This window comes from Candoia aspera, chromosome 5 (genome assembly GCF_035149785.1).
Source record: "Candoia aspera isolate rCanAsp1 chromosome 5, rCanAsp1.hap2, whole genome shotgun sequence".
In the NCBI taxonomy this organism is placed as follows: Eukaryota; Metazoa; Chordata; class Lepidosauria; order Squamata; family Boidae; genus Candoia; species Candoia aspera.
Genome location: NC_086157.1, coordinates 13339856 through 13365459, shown reverse-complemented (window position 1 = coordinate 13365459; position 25604 = coordinate 13339856). Strand labels below are relative to the sequence as shown.

At 41.5% G+C, this 25604-nt stretch overlaps 1 protein-coding gene across 2 annotated transcripts in view; it reads right to left on the bottom strand.

Moving 5' to 3' along the window:
- Positions 1–7096: 7096 nt before the first annotated feature.
- VSTM4 (V-set and transmembrane domain containing 4) overlaps positions 7097–25604 on the bottom strand; it is a 53203-nt gene continuing 34695 nt past the window's right edge. For both annotated transcript variants that reach the window (XM_063304305.1, XM_063304307.1), the window contains 2 exons: positions 24620–24681; positions 7097–7832 (listed from right to left, as the gene is read on the bottom strand). In XM_063304305.1, coding sequence (XP_063160375.1) covers positions 7707–7832; positions 24620–24681 — 188 coding nt within the window. In that variant the 3' untranslated portion in view covers positions 7097–7706. The remainder of the gene's footprint in view (positions 7833–24619; positions 24682–25604) is intronic.

Here is a 25604-nt window from a genome sequence, read left to right as displayed (position 1 = left end):
TGGATAGATTCTGATCTGACTGAAATAGAAGACTCTGGATTCAAGTAGGACAGGTAAGATTTAAACATGTGACTTGATGGCAGTGGATTGGATCCAATTTGCAATTACACATTTGGCTTTTTTTTAAATTGTCCATAGAAACTTCAAAATGCCGGAGGCTGCTTTGTTTGTTGGTGGAATAGGAAGAAAATGGTAGTATGGTGGAGCCTTTAGAGGACATTAACCCTGCCAAGTTTCAACCAGGTTCAAGGATTTTACCACAATAATTGCTTGGAATATTCCTCTGTACTTCTTACTTTATAGCAGAGCTGAGAAAAAGGCAGCACCACAATGTCTAGCCAATAGCGTAGAGAGAAGTTGACTGAACCAATGCAATATTGTACTCCAAATCTAATGTGCAAAACTTCCAATTCTTTTAAATCCGAACTTTCTAAAAAAAATTTACTCACTCATATCTTTTTGCTTGCTTTTCTGGGGTCCCACAGCTTGGATGCCACATACACCTGGATTTTCCAGAGGGCTAGGAGGGCTGGCAGAACTGCTTGGCAAGCTTAGCTCCTGCTGGAAAAGACCCCCTCAACACTGTCAAGCCTCCATGGGATCAGATAATATGATAGTAGACAATCCAGGGAGACAGAAGGCTACAGAGAAGGACACCAAGCAAGAGGCTGGCCCAGAACAAATGCCAATCTTAACATTGTCCTCCAGCCCATTCTCACAAGCAGGAAATGTTTGGACCAGCACTTGTACAAATAAATTCTTTGCAATATGAAAAGACTGCAACCTGCCCCAGTCATACAGAATGGGAAAGGAAGGTATGCCCCAAAGGCCATATTCAGAGCACTGAGACACACTGAATTCCTGCTGGTGTTGACAGGAGCAGGATAGAAGAAGTGTAATGTTCCATCTGCACAGGAGTAAAGTTAAAGGTTTGTGCCTGGCTGGCCGTAGCGAAGAAGGAATTGAATGAAGGGCAGAGGAACATTACCTTTACTAGCAGCATTACACATCTGGAGAACCAACCAAGATCCAGGCTGCTTAAAACATTCAATTACCAAATAGCAAGGTAGGAAGGGAGCTTTTCCCTGGCTCCTTGGGAAGAAGCAAACACAGTGTTTCTAAAACCATTTTAATAATATTTAAAGCCCACTCTTCTCCCCTTGACCACTTACTTTCTTGGCTGATACACTAGGCATGCCTTCTTTAAGCTGGAAAGTATAGCACCTTACAGGAAGGATGGCGGAAGTTACAAATTACAAGTCAGGGCCATGTAAGTAAAATTCTATCACTGATTCAAAGAGTTGCTAAGGGGGAGCCACAAAAGGTACATGATATCTGTGTGGCAGCTTTCCAGATGGCATTCATCTGTTTCCATCCCATGCCCATGTCTGAACCCTGACTGAAAAGGGTTCCACATAATCCACTGTCTTGAGGACACTCTTCAGCTGCAGCCCCGTCTCCTGTTCAACACCATTCTCTAAAATGGAAGGTCTGTGGACTGAGTGATAGTGACCAAGGAACTCTGCCTCAGCAGGAAAACACCATCACCATCTCTTTTAGGGTGGCTCCCCTCCCCTGAAGAGGCCACGGCCATCTCCAGACCCAGGCAGCCTCAGCAGCCCAAAGAAAACAGGAAGGGCTGGGATCCAAGCCACAGGTGGCAGAGCTCATGCAAGAGACCCCCCTCCAATCAAAGTGCACAGGGAGAACATGATCTAGGATGGTATTAGAAGACGCTGCCTGAGATATCACTCAGTCCATGAAGAGTCTAGAATACAGACTCTTCAGAATGTGATTCCATTGGCAAAATGTTCTGTAAAATGGTCATATTTTGAGATGTTTATCAAAAATTGTTCACACATCGATGCCTTAGTTTGTACAGCTGTGGCCTTTGCTTGATCTAATCAGTCACTTTATAAATGCTGAAAAGTTCTCCGCCTTCCCACCTTCTCACCTCCCTCATGCTGGCCTTTATATGTGCAAAAATACTCAGACTTTTTTGCATTATTTTTGCAGCTGCCTTTATCCTTAATAATGGTTAGATACAGCAGTCTGATAGGACAGGTCCAATTACTGTGAGGTGCAGGATCTGTCTCATGCCGAATCCTATCCTTGCCCTTATGGCAAGGACTATTCTATAAAATGTTGACATTTGGAATGTATATAGACAGATATATAATATGGGGAAACCATATGAAGATCCACATATGAAATAAACTCCACATTTAACCGTGGATTCTGATTCATGTTTTGTAAGATACTTCAGCAAAATACACCACTAGCTTGTTATAAGTTAATAGAGACAACCCTAAGGAGAATATTATTAGTTATCTAATACTTGAATAAATACACTCATATCGACCTCACAATGGCTCCCATGCCTAATGAACCTATTAGACGGTTGCACAACAGGGCAGTTCTTATGCCTGGGATACCTCCTGTCTCCCACAGTGTGTGTGTGCATGTGTGCACACACACACACACACACACACTTGTTCATACTGATCTAATTTAGTATGTTTGCTGATGGTGATAAAATTTAATGTGGAAGAACAGGCCGTATTTAGTAGTAAAAGGTGTCTAAAGCCTGAATTCTCTAAACTGTAGGACACACAACATTAACGTTAAGGGCTTGATGGGGAGAAGCTAATGGAGCCGCTCTTCTTCCCCTCTCAGCACCAGCCCGCTGTTTTCCATTGCCAGCAGAAAGATGGGCAGAAACAGCGCCACTCAGCAACTTTGCCAATCGCTGAGTTGTCCTAGAGGATCCTCCCTCCCCCCCCCCCCCCGCGCCCCTGCCCTGCCCTGGTCTTCAAAGGCGATTTCAAAACTCTGCTCTTCTCAGAGATGGGGGGGGGGGGGGCTCCGTCGGTCTGAACTGCGCCCAGAAACCGCGGCCTCTCATCCCACCGCTTCACTGCAGGAGGGAGAATGAAAATCTCCCCCAGCCGGTGTTTTGATGAAGCCCAGGACCAAGGGGGCTGCGCACAGAGGGCTGAGAGCTAGAGTTGCGCTGTCCCATCGGCCCCTTGGGCGTCTTCCCTTTCCTCAGCTGAGGTGCCTCCAGCCAACCTTAAGTCAAGCAACACAGCTGCTCCCAGCACCCACCTTCCCCCATCCTGCCTCTGTCGGGTCTCTTCCGGCTGACAGCCCAGAGGCGCTGTGTGGACGCCGGGCGTGCTGCACATAAGAAAAAAGATTGGCTGAATCCTCCATCTGTGTCCCTCCCACTTCAGCATGTGATTGGCTGGTGGGAAAAACATCCACCGATTTTGGTAAAACAGTAGAAATGGGCCAATTGGACTCCATGCCTACCTCCTTCCTATGGTCCTCCTGTCCCTGTACCCCCCTCTGATGTAACCGGAGCTGAATTAGTACAAGGCAAAGATGGGATCCCAGCCCCCAAAGCACCGCCCCGAACAACAAAATATGTTTCGTACAAAGGAAGTTGTGATGCTCAGAGAAACCCCAACAATATAGCCCTTCTATGTAAAGTTATAGTATTAGTGGAAATAAGCATTTTGTCTTATTCTCTTACTGAACTTTGATCTAATCAAGTTGTTGGGTTACGTAATGCTCTGCTGGGCAATGACCAAAATAAAGATTTGATGGCCCAACTATATTATGCATACACCAACACCACACACACATATTTACACAATCATGGAAAACTGTTTTCTTGTCTTCCTGCAATTCCATCTAGCCCATCATGGCAGTTATTGTCATACACATCTTTTCCCCCTCCCCCTTCCTATGGCAGAATGCATTTCAAAACAAAATCTGGGCACAACTCCTTGCCCTATTTATTTGTGAATAATATGTCTGAATGTCACAAGATTGCAGGGATAGCAGAAATATCCTGCTAGGCTCCCAAATTTTGTTTAACTTGTTAAAGTTGGATCGCTGTTTGCTGACCCATAAAATTAGTAAAAATAGTATAGTCTGGCACCAGGTACATCATACCAATAGTTGGATCCTCCACAACTTAAAAAAACCTTCATAAAAAAGTGACAAAAAATCTAGGGGAAATGGGCATGTAGGTAATATTTCTAAATGGTGATTTGCAAGCTGAAAGTTGAGCAAGAGATAGTAGCAACTTGAGGGGTAGGGGTGGGATTTGGTCAGTTAGCAAGATGACTTTCCCAATATAAATAAAATATTCTGTTAGGCCAAAGGTTTTGCCCAGCATGTCTGATGATGTTGAATCCATAAAACATGTATTATATTACCATAAATTTTGTAAAGCTAAAAGAACTTTTCTGAAAGCATTTATAGGTTACTCTGATCAGCAGCTTTTAATTCTTTGTTTGAATGGGTCTAGCTTAGAGACTACCGTGTAACCTGCTGCCATTTTAAATGTCACTAGTAGAATACCACAGATCATGTTTTGTACTACATCTTTACCTGTATGTTATTTTCTGTTTTAATTAATAAACGGGGGATTAATTACTACTACTTTCATACTTTTTTGGGATTAGCCAAAAGAATGACTATTTTGGAAGGATAAATATGCATAGCAGCAGGGTGGATGGACTCAGTTACTTTAGAAGACCTAAGGACCAGGTTAGGGACAGATGGTCATGGAGAATGTCTATATATGTGGCTGTTAAGAGTCAACACTCTCTTGATGGCACATAATCAATTGATCGATCAATTAATGGGAATCTGCACATGATTTACAAAATTGAATTGCCCATATATATTATTTGTCAGTGTTGAATTATATATTTGATAGAAGGAAATGAGGACATTTTCTGTAGTTGCTCTGCCTATAAATTTACAGGTTTCCCCTTTTTAAAATTTTGATTATGTATGGAACATGGAATTTGACTGTAATATCCATTTCTTTGAAGTCCAAGAAAGCCAAACTCCAGCATCACGTAATCACTTCCCCCATTTTCTCCATTAAGATGGTTGAGTTTACCAAAAGAATTACTGTGCAGTGCTGGAACAATAAATCTATACCTGACCTGAAAAAAATAGATTGTTATTAAGTGCTGCCTGCTAACAGTTGGTCTTTTTTCAACAAAGGGCAAGGAAAAAGATTTTTGACTTAGTCAAACTTCTGGTTGTTGTTTTATTTATGACATTTTGCAGCATTTTTTCCCTCCTTTTAGTTTGTTTGATATAGCATTATCATAAAAGTCCTTAATGTAGTGTTGAACTATATATCAAAAATTTGGATCATTATCAAGTATGTGGGCCTATTATGGAGGGCCTGTAGCTTAAAAAATGACTCTGCCAAACCTACGTTAACATCCATTGATAACATGTGTCCGCTTTCCATGTAGAAGCTTGCTTTATATCAGCCCAGAGGAAAAATGGGCCAATATCTGACAACCAATGCAATGTTTTAAAAAACCCCAAGAATTCCAAGGGCCACAGAGAGGCCCATAGTACAAGCAGTAAAAAACATTAACAGAAATGGTTGATAGAACATGAAGGCCAGTTCTGGAAGCCTTTGAAAGATGGATAGAAATTCCAGTCCCAGTTGTGGTCGTAAGTCAAGGACTACCTGTACTCTGTTGGGACATGTTGAGCTTGTGACCCACTAGTACACCCAAAGCTGAGCAGGTGAGGGCTGTTGGAAGAGAAAGTTGGTAGAATGCAACACAGATACTAAATAAATAAAACTCAAAGGATTTCTTATATATCTATTATAAAAAGATTTTTAATACTTTGGAGCAAGTCCCACTGAACTCAGGTGGTTTCTAACTAAAAATATTTAGGATTCTGCTACAGCTTCCATGGAGTGCAATAAAACTGTAAGAAATCAGCCTTTTTTTAATGAAAAAAGATTTATTTATTCAAAAATACCTTTTCATGGTCTTGATAACATGGAAAAGGAACTAACAGACATTTCTTACATGCATATAAATTTAAAAAAAAATCTTAGGTGTGTAAAATTGCCCTGTTTTATAATCACATTCATCACCTTCAACTTACAACTGTTTCCCAGCCAATAAAATAGTTCATATTCCCATAATCAAGTTCTGATGTAAAGGCACAATGTTTAACTTCCAGTTTTTCAAAATGTTCATCCCGCCAATCACCTAAAGGAAAGATATGTTACTTTTTCCAGTTGATTCCTGAGAATATTTGCTTTTACTCATCTAAAAAAAATTCCCCTAAAATCTCTGAAAGCAGTATGAATTTATTCTTTTATCCTTGAAAACAGGAGAGAACAGACTCTTGCAGCAGAAAGGCTGAAGAGTATGCATGATTACTGAGTATGAGTGTGTAAACTGATTAGGGAGGGGAAAAAGGAGGTTATAGAAAATATCCTGGCTTTTGTACAGGAATTCAGGACAGTGTACACAGTGCCTCCCTCTTGGTTTTCATTCCCACAACTGCACAGGTAGGTTGAGCTGAGAGCGTGCAATTGGCCAAAGTCGCCCAGGGAGCTTCTGTGGCTGAAGGTGGACAAGAACCCAGGCTGCCCCACTCTTAGTCCAGCACCCCCATTATCACCCCACACCAGCTCTGGGGCTGAGAGGGAGGGATTGGCCCAGAGTCATCCAGAGAGTTTCCAGGGCTGAGGTGGCCCAGAACCTGGGTCTTTCCACTCCATCCAATCCCCGAATTCTGTGTTTCCCAATGAATCAAACATTTGATAAGTTGGGTTATGCTTTATTCTTGAACCATGTTCAGAGAGACGTGCCTCTTGCTGGAATTATATTGCGAAATACAGAGTTGAGGTGAGCAGAACATTCCTGGGGAGGGTAGAGAATCAACACCCTTCTGAAAGGTGCTCAGGCAACAGGGATACACACTTCTACAGGCCTGCTTTAATGGGTCAAAACTAACCTGAGAACCATCAGAAGTTCTAAGCAGCTGTAAGAAGAATTCATCTAGGAGCAATGGAGTGAAGATCATCCCAGGCCTGGCCAGCTATGAAGAGATGGCTAAGAGCTGGGAAAAATCCTCTGAGGGATTCTAGTTCAGTCATTGAACATCTTCCTTCTTTTCCTCCCATTTTCCCACCGGCACACAACCTCTCCCCCCCCACACTTCTCTTACTTCTCCATATGAATCCCATGGCTACATTAGATAAAGGTAAAGGTTTCCCTTGACGTAAAGTCCAGTCGTGTCCGACTCTAGGGGGCGGTGCTCATCTCCGTTTCTAAGCCTTAGAGCTGGCGTTGTCATACACTTCCGGGTCATGTGGCCAGCATGACGACACGGAACGCCGTTACCTTCCCGCCAAAGCGGTACCTATTGATCTACTCACATTTGCATGTTTTCGAACTGCTAGGTTGGCAGGAGCTGGGACTAGACACGGGAGCTCATCCCGCCGCGCGGTTTCGAACCGCCAACCTTCCGATCAGCAGCTCAGCGGTTTAACCCGCAGCGCCACCGCGTCCCTCATGGCTACATTAGGTGGGACCAAATAATTGCAAGCCTGGGTGGATGGACTGGCAACATACGTAAAAAGGAGCCATTTCTCACCAACCCAAAGGAAGCTTTTGCAACTGGCCACAAACAAAATCAAGGTCATCTTTGGCACTGCAAAAAAAAGAGCAGAATGGAAGATTCAGCCCTCCTCTCCAATGAAAAGAGAATCATTTCCTAGAAGCACAGTCTTAAAATCTCATCCAACTGAACAGGAACGGAACCACTACTAAAGGATGTTGCATATATGCTGTATGTAGCAAAGAAATAATTTGATACTCCCGGTCAACAGGCTGTGTCTTGGTTATGTGCATTTACATGTTGTTTTCCTCAAAGAGAATCTGGGCGTAAACAGTAACGGAAGAAACCCCTTTCGCTTCCTGGTGAGGCTTCAGCAACTCCAGTTCAGCGTAGGTCAGATTCTCCTCAGCGCTTTTCAGCTGCAAAACAGAAGGGGGATCTGCATTCATTGGGTGAGGGACCTTCTGCCTTTCTACCTATCACAGTGAGGCAACAATAAAAACAAGCACAGATCAATAGCATGGACATAATCCAACAATGCCCCCAAACCAGGCTTTCACCTTACAAATGAACCCTTGTGGAGCCAGTTACTAAAACATAAGATAGGCTGAAGAAAGTGGGAAGCACTGGGAATGCAATGCTAGATAGGTTAAGTCACACTAGGTAAAGGTTTCCCTTGACATAAGTCCAGTCGTGTCCGACTCTAGGGGGCGGTGCTCATCTTCGTTTCAAAGCCAAAGAGCTGGTGTTCGTCCGTAGACACTTCCGTGGTCATGTGGCCGGCATGACTAAACCGAACACCGTTACCTGCCCGCCGAAGCAGTACCTATTAATCTACTCACATTTGCATGTTTTCGAACTGCTAGGTTGGCAGGAGCTGGGAGTCACACTAGTTTCAAATAAATTTTATATGCCAATGATATTTTGGCTCCTCTTGATAATTAGGTAAAGTTATTACCAAAGCTTGTTCAAGTTATTAATTGGAATAAGTAATCTGTTGCTTTTGGTATAGCTTAAGAGCCAGTGAGGTGTGGTGGGTCCAGCGCTGGACTAGAAACTAGGAGACCATGAGTGGAAGCCAAAGGGGTGACTTGGGCCAGCCACTACTCTCAGCCCAACTCGCAGTGGCTGTTAGGGGGAAAATGGGAGCAAGGGGCGTTATGTACAGCATCCAAGGGTAAAAATAAAGGCAGGATAAAAATCAAATAAATAAATCCATAAATAAGGATATTATAATCCTTGGGATTAATACTTTAAATAAATTGATTTTTAATGGCTGTTTTAAAGATTTTGAGACATTACCTTTTGATTCTGACTTGCTTTCAACATATGTTTGGCAATGTATTCACCTAAAATGTACAATCTAAACAGTATGGCCTAAACAGTATTTAGCAGCCTCAAAGGTACCCGTGATTTTAGCTTTGCTTGAATGGAAACCAACAATTCGATTTTATAGTAAATATAGCAAGGTATTAAAAAGTGAAATAAAAGTTAGTATAGTTTTAGGTTTGATCTGTAGAAGGAAGAACTGGAACCTCCAATTTTGGAAAATCAACGCTTCCTGGAACTTATACACTTATGATTTAAAATATTAAATCATAAAATATTTGTTATTAATTCAGGTCTACTAGACCCCTAAAAGATTGTTTAAGAAGGTATGGATGTTAGACTTGTTATGTCAAAGATGTGAGAAATTTGAAGGTTCTTTATAAGACCAAACATAATTTGGTGTCAGAGGTTTGGCCCAGAAGCCATCAAAACCCCTTCTGGTCCTTCTCTTCTGTCATGGGCTGTAAAGGAGGGAAGGGGAGATTTGATTGCTGTGTGGGAAACGGAGACATCACTGACCGACCCAGCAAACTGATGCCAGCGTGTTGTGGCTAACATCTCATCAACAAATGGACAGTGAAGAATGCTGCTGGGAATCATGTTGCAGAGCCAATAAGCGGTTATAAACATTCAATTTCAAATGAAGGCGGGAAGCTGGGGCAAGTAAAAGGAGGGAACTGGGGAATCTTATTCATTTGAGTCTTTAATTGGAGATGGAACTGCATCTTAAAAGAAATATTTTACTGAGACTTGATTGGTTCCAGAGAGATTTCTTACTATTATATCTGAACCCACAATCCTCACATTTGGTCTTATTCTGTTATAGCTTTGTTTTGCTTCAAATTAAGATGTAAGTTAATATAATTTTGGGAAGAAATACTATCTTTTAAGATCTCAATGTGTTGATAAATTATACTTCTAAAATATGCAGTTTGCCATCATATGAAGACCTTTGGCTGAAACTGAACTGAAAAGAAACTCTCTTCTGATTTATAAGGAGTGGATCCAGGATATGAGCTTGTTCTCTATTTTTGAAAAGTCTGTATGCTCTAAAAATGAGAAGATTAAAATTATGTTGCTACATGGTGCAGATTTAATATGTACACAGTGAATGTGAATGAAGCAATAAGTAGAATTTCTCCATCTAGTTTTGTAGTGGGTAATCCTTTGATGTGGAGAGGATGAGAAATTTGTAATAACAACAGAACATTCTGTGTTTTGAAACAGACTACAGTGAAATCTAATTTTAATGGACTATTTGTGGGAGGAGTGTCTGTTACTTCTGAATGTCCATTAAATATGAATGCATGTCATTGTGGCAATTTATGTCATTTGTGTAATGAAATCATGATATAAGCCATTTAAATCTTGTTCTGGATAAAAAAAAATCAACAATGCTTTCTGAATTTTCCATTTTATTCAGTATGCGGGGGCAAAAAACATTCAACAAGTCTCTTAGCTCTCCTTGAAAAATCTCCAAAGAGTCCCCATGTCAAGGTCAATGGTGGCTTGGAACCCTTCTCCCACAGATACTCTTTCTGTCCTTGGCAAATCTCCTTCTTTATGCAATCCCGTTCACTCATATAGGTCTCTGCTTGCAGTCTGAAGCGCATGGCTCAGACACAGCTTGCTACCGCAGTGGGAAAGCTATATAAGCAATGACGCTGAAACATGCCTGAGTGGCTTCTGAAGTCCAGGTTTGGGGCATGGAGCCAATTAGCTTATGCCATTTACCCTTGGGGGCATTTATATTTCACATCAAATAAAACAGGCATTTAGTTATAATTCTCATTCAAATTCCAGCCAAAACATGATGAATCTTGAAATGGCACAGTAACACCCAGCTCATGTAAATTTTAGAGCTAAGATTTATGAAATTACATTGTCCAGGTGTATTATTATGTTATCTGGAAATTGCATTGTTTTCTTGGATAGATTATATCTTTATTCCTTCTTTATTCTATTAAGTTTGGATATGAAAAATAACACTCGATTCCTCCAATACAGGTCACTGGGCAGCACTGGCTGATGCGTAACTTTCATACATTTTTATGATGTTCCTATAGTAAACATAATTTAATAAAGCCAAAACACACTAAATAAATAATTGCATCTAGAAAAGCAATAAAAGCAAATAAAATTAGTACTTTCATAAGTGGAAAAGGTACTTCAATTACTGCTACAAGCAACGGCGCACCATAAAATGTGTAGAATAATTTCCCTTATGCATATTTCCAGTATGTAATAATTTGATTGAAAATATGAGGAAACACACAGGAGGTTCAAAATTGTTGTGCACATACAGTTCTCAACTATGTGTAATAACCAAACATAGAAGATACAGCTTTCCAAAGCTTTTTTCTAGGCAGAAATCTGAGGCTGTGCACCACTCTGCATCTTTGGTTATCATTTACAAGTTTGGGTAGCTGAAAACAGAGCTTCTAGCACCACCAGTAAGAAAATCTTACATGTGTCATATATGCTTTCAAACTCTTTCTACTTGAACGCTGAATATCTCCAATTACAGGATATTCAGCATACTGTATTCAACTAAAACAAAATGGTGTCCCAAGAAAATATTGCTGGATAATTTAAGGCACTAGGAGATTTAACAGGCATTTAAGAAAAGTATTTTTCCTTTGAACCAGGGTCTTGAAATAAAATAGTTGCCTCAGAAATGAGGAATCAGAGTCTCGAGCCTGTCAACATCTATGGTTGGTGAGTACATAGAATGAGAATAAATTAGAATTTATTTAATGTGATCAAGACAATGGGAAGGATTACAAAAAGGCAAACAATGAGCATCCTCCTCAGTGCCAAACTCACTGTTAATTTCCTAAATATGCCACGGGTATGTTTTGTATTCTTCCACAGTTTTAATCCTCTGGATGGCTATTTTGCACAAGGAAATGCAAAGTTTCTAGGACATCACATGAGTGCTGTACCCCAAGAAGGGTGTCATATTATGTCAGAAACCTGATTTTTTCCTGTTTTTATGGTAGAGCTTTTAAGCAACCGTGGCTTCTTCATGCTGCTGAGCATTATGTGCTTCAAAGTTGTGGTACACCCAGGTCCTGCTTCTCTGTGCTAAGCTGTTTATTTCCATCTGAAACTCAGTATCATTTAAACTTTGCAGAAGTGTCTGTTTGGTGCCATTTGCAGAACTGTCATACCTCAAGGATCACATGAACCCTACTGCTAACCCACATGTCATTGGTTTCTGTTCTATGACATTATTCCAACTTGATAGAAAGTTATGATTGTTTGTTGTTGTTGTTTATTCGTTTAGTCGCTTCCGACTCTTCGTGACTTCATGGACCAGCCCACGCCAGAGCTTCCTGTTGGTCGTCAACACCCCCAGCTCCCCCAGGGACGGGTCCGTCACCTCTAGAATATCATCCATCCACCTTGCCCTTGGTCGGCCCCTCTTCCTCTTGCCCTCCACTCTCCCTAGCATCAGCATCTTCTCCAGGGTGTCCTGTCTTCTCATTATGCGGCCAAAGTATTTCAGTTTTGCCTTTAATATCATTCCCTCAAGTGAGCAGTCTGGCTTTATTTCCTGGAGGATGGACTGGTTGGATCTTCTTGCAGTCCAAGGCACTCTCAGAATTTTCCTCCAACACCACAGTTCAAAAGCATCGATCTTCCTTCGCTCAGCCTTCCTTATGGTCCAGCTCTCGCAGCCATATGCCACTACGGGGAACACCATTGCTTTAACTATGTGGACCTTTGTTGTCAGTGTGATGTCTCTGCTCTTAACTCTTTTATCGAGATTTGTCATTGCTCTTCTCCCAAGGATTAAGCATCTTCTGATTTCCTGACTGCAGTCAGCATCTGCAGTAATCTTTGCACCTAGAAATACAAAGTCTTTCACTGCTTCTACATTCTCTCCCTCTATTTGCCAGTTATCAATCAAGCTGGTTGCCATAATCTTGGTTTTTTTGAGGTTTAGCTGCAAGCCAGCTTTTGCACTTTCTTCTTTCACCTTCATCATAAGGCTCCTCAGTTCCTCTTCGCTTTCAGCCATCAAAGTGGTATCATCTGCATATCTGAGATTGTTAATGTTTCTTCCAGAGATTTTAACTCCAGCCTTGGATTCCTCAAGCCCAGCATGTCGCATGATGTGTTCTGCGTACAAGTTGAATAGGTAGGGTGAGAGTATACAGCCCTGCCGTACTCCTTTCCCAATCTTAAACCAGTCCGTTGTTCCGTGGTCTGTTCTTACTGTTGCTACTTGGTCGTTATACAGATTCTTCAGGAGGCAGACAAGATGACTTGGTATCCCCATACCACTAAGAACTTGCCACAATTTGTTATGGTCCACACAGCCAAAGGCTTTAGAATAGTCAATAAAACAGAAATAGATGTTTTTCTGAAACTCCCTGGCTTTTTCCATTATCCAGCGGATATTGGCAATTTGGTCCCTAGTTCCTCTGCCTTTTCTAAACCCAGCTTGTACATCTGGCAATTCTCGCTCCATGAATTGCTGAAGTCTACCTTGCAGGATCTTGAGCATTACCTTACTGGCATGTGAAATGAGTGCCACTGTTCGATAGTTTGAACATTCTTTAGTGTTTCCCTTTTTTGGTATGGGGATATAAGTTGATTTTTTCCAAGCTGATGGCCAGTCTTGTGTTTTCCAAATTTGCTGGCATTACCTTGACAGCATCATCTCGCAAGACTTTGAACAGTTCAGCTGGGATGCCATTGTCTCCTGCTGCCTTGTTATTAGCAATGCTTCTTAAGACCCATTCTACCTCACTCTTCAGGATGTCTGGCTCTAGCTCACTGACCACACCATCAAAGCTATCCCCAATATTGTTATCCCTCCTATACAGGTCTTCCGTATATTCTTGCCACCTTTTCTTGATCTCTTCTTCTTCTGTTAGGTCCTTGCCATCTTTGTTTTTGATCATACCCATTTTTGCCTGGAATTTACCTCCGATGTTTCTAATTTTCTGGAAGAGGTCTCTTGTCCTTCCTATTCTATTGTCTTCTTCCACTTCCGCGCATTGCTTGTTTAAAAATAATTCCTTATCTCTTCTGGCTAACCTCTGGAATTTTGCATTTAATTGGGCATATCTCCCCCTATCACTGTTGCCTTTTGCTTGCCTTCTTTCTTGGGCTACTTCTAGTGTCTCAGCAGACAGCCATTTTGCCTTCTTGGTTTTCTCTTTCTTTGGGATGTATTTTGTTGCCGCCTCCTGAACAATGTTACGAACTTCTGTCCATAGTTCTTCCGGGACCCTATCTACTAAGTCCAGTCCCTTAAATCTGTTCTTCACCTCCACTGCATATTCCTTAGGAATATTAGTGAGCTCATATCTAGCTGATCTGTGGGTCTTCCCTAATCTCTTTAGTCTGATCCTAAATTGTGCAAGAAGAAGTTCGTGATCTGAACTACAGTCAGCCCCAGGTCTTGTTTTTACCAACTGTATAGATGTCCACCACCTTTGGCTGCAAAGGATGTAGTCAATCTGATTTCGGTGTTGTCCATCTAGCGAAGTCCATGTATAAAGTCGTCTCTTAGGTTGTTGGAAGAGAGTGTTTGTTATGCAGAGTGAGTTGTCTTGGCAAAATTCTATCAGCCTATGTCCTGCTTCGTTTTGTTCTCCCAGGCCATGCTTACCTGTAATTCCAGGTGTCATTTGACTGCCCACCTTAGCATTCCAGTCTCCCGTGATAAAAATAACATCTCTTTTAGGCCTGTTGTCCAGTAGGTGCTGCAGATCCTCACAGAACTGCTCTGCTTCAGCTTCTTCAGCATCTGTGGTTGGGGCGTATATTTGGATCACTGTGATGTTAGATGGCTTGCCCTGAATTCGCACTGAGATCATTCTATCGTTTTTTGGATTGTATCCAAGCACTGCTTTAGCCACTTGACTATTAATTATGAAGGCTACTCCATTTCTTCTGTGGTCCTCTTGTCCACAGTAGTAGATCTGGTGGTCATTTGATGTGAAGTGGCCCATTCCAGTCCATTTCAGTTCACTGATGCCCAAAATGTCTATCTTTAATCTTGACATCTCACCAATAACCACATCCAATTTGCCCTGGCTCATAGATCTTACATTCCAGGTTCCAGTGGTGTGTTGATCCTTAGAACATCGGATTCGCCGTTCACCACCAGCACCGTCGGCCGCTAGCCGTCCTTTCGGTGTTGAGCTAGCTGCGTCATCACGTCTGGGGCTAGTTGAACTCATCCTCTGTTCCTCCCCAGTAGCATTTTGACCATCTTCCGACCTGGGGGTCTCATCTTCCGATGGTATACCGACATATCTCTGGTTGTACTGATCTATTTAGTTTTCATGGCAAGAATACTGGGGTGGGTTGCCACTACCTTCCCCAGGGATCGCATTTAATCTGACCTCTCTGTCATGACCTTCCTGTCTTGGGTGGCCCTTCACGGTTTAGCTCATGGCATCATATGGAAATAAATCTGAGGGGGGAAAACGGAGCTTTGGCCAGTAGTTTAAGATCAACCTCCATGCCCTGACCTCAATTTCAGTTACCCCTGTTTCTAAACTAAGAAAAACATAACTACCCCTCTGGGTACAGCAAATACAGGCTTCAGAAATTTGGCCTGAACCATCTCAAGAACATTCTTCCCAACAGAGAGACCTACCTGGCGCCACACAATACTTGGGCCAAGACTGTAGCTTGGAAGGTGGTTTGAAGGTTCAGAGGGAAACCTGGATGGCCCTGTGTGGTCAAATAAACTATAAAGGGCTTCAGGCAAGGAGCCCCCTTGGTCTGACCCTAAACCATCTGCTCTCTGTAAAAGCCATGGAAGAGGAGCCATTTCCAGAGCTTGAGAAGGAACCTTCCACTGCCCAGCCAATCAGTAGCTTCAACCACAGGAAGTTTTATGGGCAGCTTAGAGCTTTTTCCTTGTCCCAAATTATTTTTTTGCCAATTACAACAGGGTATTTAGTGCTATCAACAACTGAAGATGGGACAAGCCAATATTGCAGCCCTGGTTCTATTCTCTTTTGTAAAGGAGCATTCTCTGGACTCAACATTATAGCCAGGAACCCATAATTTTAAAGTAAATATACAGAACAGCAGAACGAGGTTTTACTATATGGTAGAAAACATGTTTGCTTATTTCCCTTTAAGACATGAGTGGTGGACCCTGAAGCAGATATGTGAGATAAATGGGACGGTGCTGCCATGGTGATTATGCTTAAATAGTAACATCAGACTAAGTTCTTTGAAAGTGCCAGCGGAGAACACCGAAGGAGACCATAGATGAGACATACATTCCTGCTAGAATCTGGTACCATGACAGATCCATCAGTAAAATGACAATTTGTTAGAAAGCCATCTCCATGACTCTCACTACCAAATAAACAAATCTCTCTTCTGATCATGGTCACTAGATTTCACAGGTTCTCTCAGGTGTGCATGGTGCCAGTTCTTCCCAGGGGCACAGATCAAGGGCAGGAACCTTTTGGGGCCAACAGGCATATTTGGAAATTTAAAAACATACTGTGGGCATTTTCACAAAATGGAAATATCAGGTGGTTTATGTATTCAGACTATGGATGCCATGGCGGGGTGCTTCTCAACAAATTCTCTAGCCACCCCACCCCCAAATGCTTACTACTGTCCCCCCAAAAGCATTGGATTGTAGCCACCTACCATTCTTATTTTCTAAGGGAACCTATGTGGCCTGTGACATTCTTGGAAATAAAAAGATGCTAGAGTTGACAATTTGTTTTTAATTATTTATTTGTAGCTAAGGGAGCCAGTTTGGAGTAGTGGGTAAGGCACAAGGCTAGAAGCTGGGAGACCGTGAGTTCTAATCCCCCCTTAGGCACAAAGCTGGCTGGTTGCCCTTGGGCCAGTCACTCTCTCAGCCCTGGGAAGGAGGCAATGGTAAGCCACTTCTGAAATCTTGCCAAGGAAACCACAGGGACATGTCCAGGCAGTCACCAGGAATCAACAATGACTTGGACCCCCTCCCCAGTTGCTAAATGAAATAATCTTTTAAAAATAATTTAAAAGAATCCGGCAGGTATTAAGAGAAGCATCTGGAACTGCCAGTGTTTGTGAACCAGCTATTTTCATTCTATATTCTTTTATTTTAAACAAAAATCTGAGGCAAATATTTGATTATTCTAAAACAACATGATCTACAACGTAAAGCTGCTCTTGTTTCCACACAGGAAGTTGCAAGGCCTGGTGTAATGCCATTACAAAAAACATCTGCTGTTGGAAATACACCATCTAGATATGCAATGAAGAACAGCTAAAATAATCTGTTAGTTGGATGTCCAGCACTAGCCCTTCCTTATTTCCCTTATTAAACTTAGTACTATCAACAACTACCAAGGCCTCTTGGTAGTTTACAATAAAACAATTATGCATATTAATGAAAAATGTGCATATTAAAGTATGCATATTAATGAACAAGGAAAGAGGGAAGGGAGGCTAAGAGGCATTATCTCACCATCAGGCAGTCTTTGGGCTTCGGTCATAAGGAGCTGCTCCTGCCAAGTTCAAGGAATACCAGACATCTGAAGCCCATTTTTTAGGCAACTGGATGAGGTCATGAAGACTGGTAATAAAGCCTCCACCTCTCTAAATTCTAGTAAAAGGCAACCCCTCCCACCTCCAGATTCAGATCACAAATACAGCTCTGGGGAAGAAAGGTGATCTTTTTTTTTTATGACTCTATGGAAGTTGTTGCTTGTTCTTTGGGGAGTCATTATGGAGTGGGAGTTCAATCCTTCCTTTCGTCAATAGTCCCCTGGCCACTTTTTAATAAAACTGAAAGAAATGGACCTCTATTATTTGGACAACTTTAGCAATAATTTTCCCTTCCCTTCCCCCTCTGTCTCTCTGCCTTTCTTGAAACAAGACTATCTCCAAAGAATTCTTAAGAATAAAGTTCATTTATAAAAGGAATAATCTTCCTTTTGTAACAAAGGGTAGGAAGGGAAATGTCTTATGGTGAATTTCTATTTGATGAGTCTCATGGAGGCATTATTCCAAATTATGGTAGCACCTCCCTCTGGAGCTAACGGGCAATGCCCATTTTTCTGTCTCTTCCAGACTTGCTCCTCAAAAAACTTTCCGTAAAAAATAAAAATAAATGGATACTTTCCCATGATCTACAATCCCCATCAAACTAGAACAGCATGCACAGAAACTAGTTTGGTAAAACATTTTCCCAGGAGAAATGGGAAACATTTAGAAATTCCTTCCTATCACCCTCCACAGGAAAGTGAGACAGAAACTTTAGGGAAGTTCTCACACCACAGTGAGGTGGCCTAAGTGGGCCCCATGGCAATCAGAGAGTTGACTGAGTTGTGACCAGTGACCATGGGAGGTGGAAGGCAGGCCTGGGCTCTACGGTACAAGCCATTACCTTTCAAATGGAAGAATCCTCTAGTTGGAGCACAAGTCACAAAAAGTGGACAACCTCGACATAGCCAAAATTATAGAAACCAAGACAAACAATTTTAAATAACAATTTGTAAATATGTGTAGCCATAAGTTTGAAAAGGGCCCATAAGCACAGAAAGAGTCCACTAGGAATATATAGATTGATAAATTGATTAAACACATTATGAATGTATCTCCTAGTTGGCAGGACAGTAACATTATGTTAGCTTGCAAGACAGCCTCTAGATTAGATCTCTTAGTTTGCATAAAATAGTGTGAAAGCGCTTGGGGTAAAACTGGGCTTTAGTTGTGATGAAAATGCAACAAAAACTGATGCGTGTTGTCTTTACTGTTAGCAGGGAATGCTGCACAGACACAGTATGACTAAAAAGCTGGTAAACTAGTCTACTCTTTCCTTCTCTTACTGAAAAGTCATTTTCCCTCCAGCTCAGAAAAAGGGGTACTCTCCCCCGCCTAGCTAGAAATCACTGGATATTCAAAGAGTAGCTAAATTGTTAAGATTTACTATCACTATTAGACATTCAATTTAAATATAATTTTGGTAACTTACATTCCTTTGTATATCTTTTAAAATACATTCTGGTTATCTTCAACAAGCTTTTCTATTTTCTACTATGGTTGGTCTTTGTAAAATTAACTAAAAAAATTAAAAACAGAGGGAAGCAAGAGCTGCCACTGAGGTTTCATCCACTGGTATCTTGAGAAGCTCCATGTTAGGTCATAAATAGATGCAACCGATTAGCCTGTTCCTAGCAGGTCCATTCAGACTTCAGTACATCCTCTTTAAGTCAGTGTGGCTTCCTGAACCTCAGGACAGAGAGGGGAAAGCCCTCTTCTGTTTTTATGAGAAGTTACCTCTGACTTAAGCTTTCTCCCAACACATTTGTGGGTCACTTTGAGATTTCGTAGAGGAGTTTTGGATCTGGATGACAAGGAAACAGAGGAAGAGAAGAATTCTGGCAATCTAGATTCAGAAGAGGAATCCTGGTACTTTTGATGTACTTTTTAATCTCTAGACCTGGATTTGTCCCAAGAAAATGCTTGGACTTTTCAGTTCCCTGGGGGGGTGGGGGTGGAGGTGTCACTCCCATACTGGAAAATGCCCTCAAGAGAAGAAAACAACACAATTCCAGCCTCACTGGAAGTTGGGCAGTGGCTTCCAATCGTGCAAAGAGCCCCCCCCCCAACACACACACATGCTTAAGACTTACCTTGAACAGCAATTCACAACTGCTTCACACAGACAGCCCCAGGCTGCTCTGTAGTTCTCAGAAGTGCAGTTCTTTGCTCTGCATTCAGAGAAATTGTTTCCAGTTTTTTGTTTTTGCACTGCAGCCTCCTCCCTCCTAGCTTGTGCTAGTTCTGTGGAAAACCAGTGGACTAAGCCTGTTCCTCTTGGGGAATGGTTTGCATTGCCGGGGAGTGGCAGTCTGGCTCCCTGGCAAACCTAGGATTTTTAAAGATCAGATGCTACCCTCAAATTCAAGGGGCATCCCACAGGTTTAGGCTTCCACCATCTGCTTAGTTGAGAACTGTCCCTCTCCTTGATTGGGTAAAGCAGGGTCTCTCTCTCCCTTCCTTATTTTAAAGTAAGTTGTGGCTATGGGAAAACTTGATGTTAGACTTAGCAAGTAACAGAGTGTTGAACTGATCACAATATAGAAATTATTTTGATTTCACATAAAATGTTGGAATTTATCACGCTGCTTGGGAAATGTTTCTACACCCAAAAATAGACTGAAAGAACAAACTGAGCACAAAGAATGAACAACCAACCTAATGCAATTGCTTAATCATAATAACATTCTAGGGCGAGGTTTCTCAACCAGGGTTCCGTGGAGCCCTCGGGTTCTGTGAGAGGTCACTAGGGGTTCCCTGGGACATCACGATTCACTTAAAAAAATTATTTCAAATTCAGGCACCTTCACATTAAAGAGGGAAGTTTCATTCTTTATTTTTAGTTTAAGAACACTGTTAATGCATATATACAGGCCTACCGATGAAATGAATATAATAATATTGTAACTTCTGGCCTAATTTTGAGCCTGAATGTGCAGGGGTTCCCCGAGGCCTAAAAAATATTTCAAGGGGATCTCCATGGTCAAAAAATTGAGAAAGATTGTCCTAGGACTATCGCTCTTGTTCTTCATTCTCTCAATGGAAACAGGGCCACTCTATGGATGAGGCTCAGTCACAACCACTCTCTCTCTCTCTCTCTCACACACACACACACACACACACCTTCCCTGAGAGCCACAATTCACTGACAAAGCTGAGCTCTTGGGTTGTCTCCAAAATCTCAAAGGTCAGGTTAGGAAATTTGTAAGAAATAAAACTTCTTGAAAACCTGAAGAATCACTGCAAGTCATTATAAATGAAGCAATGTTCTGTTTTACTTTTTTAACATGCAACAGGGGGACAAGGACTGTTTGCGTCCTGACATTCCTTAAGTCATAAGTGTCCCCTGGGTGGTGCCAAAGAACAGTCACTTCGAGGTAAACACCTGAAGCCTCGAAGTTACAGCAGCCAGTTAATCCTAGTGATCTCCTGGCTATAGCACATCGCATTAAAATATGCCCCAAGGCATGAATACAAACAGCCCTTTTCAGGACCCTACGACAAAAGAAGCTTGGCCCTGTTACCAAGATTTGCCAAATAAATATAGAAGGAATAAGTAGGTCAAAGTGACAGGTTCTACACAGAATTTTAGCAGACAATGATATCAATGTCACTGTAATCCAGGAGACCCACGTTGGTAATGAGGATCAGATTAAGCAAAGAGGTAGGATCCCTAGCTACGACCTGACGGGAGCAACATACCATTACGCTTATGGAGTGGCAACGTATATATGGTCGACAACTGAAAATGCCCAGCTCTGTTCAGCCTCTGATTTCAATAATATGCATGAGGTAACCATTAAAATAGGAGAATTAACAATAACTAACATATATAAACCCCCAGCCACTGTTTGGCCTCCACAAGTTATACCCCTCTCTCCACATCCGACTGTATATCTTGGAGATTTTAACAGCCATCACACTCAGTGGAAGTACAGTGAAAATGATGAAAATGGTAAGATGCTAGTTAACTGGGCAGATGATAACAACCTGTATCTGGTATTTGATGCAAAAGATAGAAGAACATTTAAGTTGGCAGCTTGGAGGAAGGAGTATAATCCTGACTTGTGCTTCATGACCACCAATGAGAAAACACTCCCAGTGACAACTTCACGATTGGCACTAGCAGATTTTCCCCATAGTCAACATCGTCCAATTCTGATTGAAATTGGCACAAGTATACCCTTGGTGTCATCCTTTCCCCATCCAAGATGGAATTTTAAGAAGGCAAAATGGGATGTATTTACTGAAAATTTAGATAAATGCCTGGGCTGGATTCCCCCCAAAGCTAATAACTATGAGAGACTCGTGGGTGCATTTATATGCACAGCAAGAAAGATTATTCCTAGAGGATATTATAAACCATATACCCCGGGTTGGAATGATACCTACGAGAACTTGTATCAAGAATTCCTAAAAAATGGAGATCATGAAATTGCAGACGATTTATTACATAGTCTTGCTGTAACTTGATGAGAGAAATGGACGGAAACCATCAAATTGCTTAACTTTAAGACGTCTAGTAGAGAAGCGTGGTCGTTACTATGCAAATTAGGGGGAAGTAAGAAGAAAATAAATAATAAGGCATATAACCCAGCCAATAAGATTGCGATACATATATTGTCTACATATAGAACACCAAGGGATTAAGTTCATCAAGACAAATTAGACATAAATTTAGTGCTCTTAAAAAGGTTAGTACTGAACAGTCTGAAATATTCATGCCCTTTTTCCATTTTTGAAATCATAAATGCACTTAAGGATATAAAAGCTGGTAAGGCACCTGGATATGATGGTATACACCCTGAATTCCTTCTACATTGTGGAAAATATGCGAAAAGATGGCTAGCAGAATTCTTTTCAGACATTATGGAAACAGGCATAATACCACATAAGATGAAGCAATCAAAAATTATTGCAATACTTAAACTGGGAAAATCAAATGATCAACCAAAAAATTATCGACCAGTAGCGCTGCTAAGCACAATCTATAAGCTCCTTGAAAGACTCTTATATGATAGAATCAACCAGAAGATCCTTCAGATGATCTCAGTATTCCAACCTGCTGGAAGTTGCGCCAACCAAGTGCTTTCACTAACAACCTATATAGAAGCAGGGTATCAGGCAAACCAAAAAACGTCAGTTGCCTTTATAGATCTGAGTACAGCATATGACACAGTGTGGAGACATGGATTGTTATATAAATTAATACAAGTAATCCCATATCAAAAAACTATTTGACTTATTGATAATATGCTTGCTGGAAGAGCTTTTTTTGTGGCAACGGGAGAGGATAGTAGTGTCCCAAAAATACTAAGTAACGGCTTACCACAAGGCTCTTGCACCCCCTTTCTTTAACCCATACGTAGCCAACATACCCTATACAATGTCTAGGAAGTTTGGCTATGTGGATGTCTGGGCTATAGCCACCCAACATAAATCTTTTGAGACAACTGAAGATGTTCTTACTACTGACTTAGCAATACTGGATAAATATTTCCGTAAGTGGAGGTTAAAGCCTAACCCAACCAAGACGGAAGTAACGTGCTTCCATCTCAGTAGTAGATCAGCAGGCAGAGAGCTTAACGTAAGATTTAAGGGAAATCGACTTAATCACAACATGCACCCCGAGTACCTCGGGGTTACTTTAGATAGGATGCTTTCCTATAAAGAACATCTGAGGAAGACTGCCACCAAACTGAGAAGAAGAAATCACATCTTACATAAATTATGAGGCACTAATTGGGGTTCAGCAGCGGACACATTGTGTCTGCACTCAGCTTGGTGAACTCAGCATCAGAGTACTGTGCCCAGTGTGGCTTAACAGTCCACACACAAGTAGGATTGATGCACAGCTGCATGAGTCAATGCGCATCGTCAGCGGGACAATACGATCTACTCCCACATACTGGCTACCTGTTCTGAGTCATATACCAATCCCGGATGCAAGACGGAAAAATGCCCTCCTTCAAGAATACTGGAAGATTATTGATAACCCCCAGCTGCCAATATTGAGTGAAGCAACCTGCCTGGAATGAAATAGGCTGAGATCTAGACATCCAGCCATTTCAACTGCTAAATCACCTGTAGAAGATGACTTCAACAGCCATAATACGTGGAAACAGAATTGGCTAGAAAATTGTCCTCCAAAAATGTTGAAGCTTACCCTGCATCTCAGAGAAACCATCTGGATTTGATCAGCCCCGTGCGATATGGACAACACTGAACAGAATCTGCATGGGCCATGATAGGTGTGCTGATGTCCTTTATAAGTGGGGTAAAATGATATCACCAAATTGTGACTGTGGGGCTGAAAAACAAACTATCCAACATATAGTGACAGAGTGCCAAAACAGAGCCTATAACGGAGATTTCGCCGATTTCCTGGCTGTGACAAATGAAGCAAAAAATTTATATTTGTAATCTAGACATATGTCTATAATTTTAGATTCTATATTTTATATTTTGTATTTTATCTCCTGTGTCCTCCTCTATTGAATTGTGATGTGAATGTGCCATACGATAAATAAATAAACAAACAAACAAACATACTGTTGGAATTTCTTTGTTTTTGCCTGGACAAGCCATTAGTTACCATGGTAATTGAGTACTTCCTTAAGTATCAGCAGGGTGAAGAGGTCAAATTTAATTGTCCTCAGTTTGGGTGTTAATAGCTGCATTGCCTGGGGGAGGGCAGCTTACTTGTTACTTTAGTTTCACTTTTGCAGCAGAGTAAGCAGCCTGATGGCGTGTGAATGCACAAGCCTGTAAATATGTTTTTGAGCTTTCTGTAAATAAATTTATTTTTATAGAAATGCCTGGTGTGTGATTTTTCTGATCTCTCTGGGCCAAGCGCTTCCTAGCACTCTGACATATACAACATTTCTACTAATTCAAATGACAGTGTGATTTGCAGCAAACGACTCTGAAACGATTCCCTAAAAGTACAAAAATCCTTTACATCTCTATTTAGCTATATATTTTATTGAGAGAGTCACTATATATATTTAGCTGTATATTTTGTTGAGAGAGTCACTCATGCTCTTTCAACCTAACCCACCTCAACAGGATGTTCTGAAGATCAAACTGATGTGGATGTTTGGGTAAGAGAAACAATAAAATATGTACAGTACATGGCCTTAAACTCTTTAGATGAAGAATAGACTAACAATGAACTATTCAATTCTGCAGGAGCTACTACTGAACTCTGAGAATCAAAGAAAGGATGGCTAGTATGCGCACCCTCCCCAAACCATCCCAAGATACTCAAGATAATAACAAGAGGGAATCAAATTCACACAACCACCAACAGAAAGTAAGGACAAATCTCTATGGTGCTACTCACCAAGGTGACCCTCCTTTGTGGTTTCAGAAGTTTAGGCTTTGAGAAAGTGTTGGATATCGGTGCTGTAAAAATAAGAACAGATTGACCAGGAATGTTTTCCTCTTGCCACAAAATGAATATAGGTAACAGTGAAATGCACAAAAAAGACTATTGGCTAGTTATTCAGCATCCCTGCAGACTGCCAATGTGCCAATCTGTGTGCCTTCTACTGGATTTTGCATCTCCTGAAACATGTCCAGACCTCACATGCTCCCTTGGTAGCCTAGGACCTCTTTTTCCCACATAGTGTAGTGGTTTCTGCGTATTCTCAGAATATGAGAATATGCAGTTGTGTGAAGTGAAAAGGCCATCTCCTAAACAGCTGCTGACTACAAAAGAGAGCCAGTTTGGCCTAGTGGTTATGGTGCTGGGCTAGAAACCAGGAGGCTGTGAGTTCCAGTCCCGCCTTGGGCATGAAAGCCGGCTGGGAGACCTTGGGCCAGTCACTCTCTCTCAGCCCAACTCACCTCACAGGGTTGTTGTTGTGGGGAAAATAGGAGGGAGGAGTGTTAGGTATGTTCGCCACCTTGAGTTATTTATAAAAATAATAAAGACAGGATAGAAAATAAATAAATCAATGGATATCCTCAAAGCTGCTGACTGTCCATTGAGGGCATTCAAGTGGCTGCTCCCTACCAGATGCTGCTGCTCAGACCTTAGAGAGAATGAAAGACAGATGATTTCTAAGTGGTCTCACTATGCCTGCCAACAGAAAGAGGTAAGAGGAGTTTGGTAGGGGATTTCAGCGGTAAGGCCCCAGCCAATTTTGCCTCTAAACAGATCGTACAAAGAAGAGAAGCGGGAAGGCAGTGAGCACACTTCTGACCTACAAGGCTTGTGCTTCTTTTGTGTTCTTGGCCAACAACAATGAAAGTACAGTGCAGCCAACACAAGCTCACTGTGTACCATGGTCCTCAAGGAAGAAGAAAGGAGATATGAGCAGCGA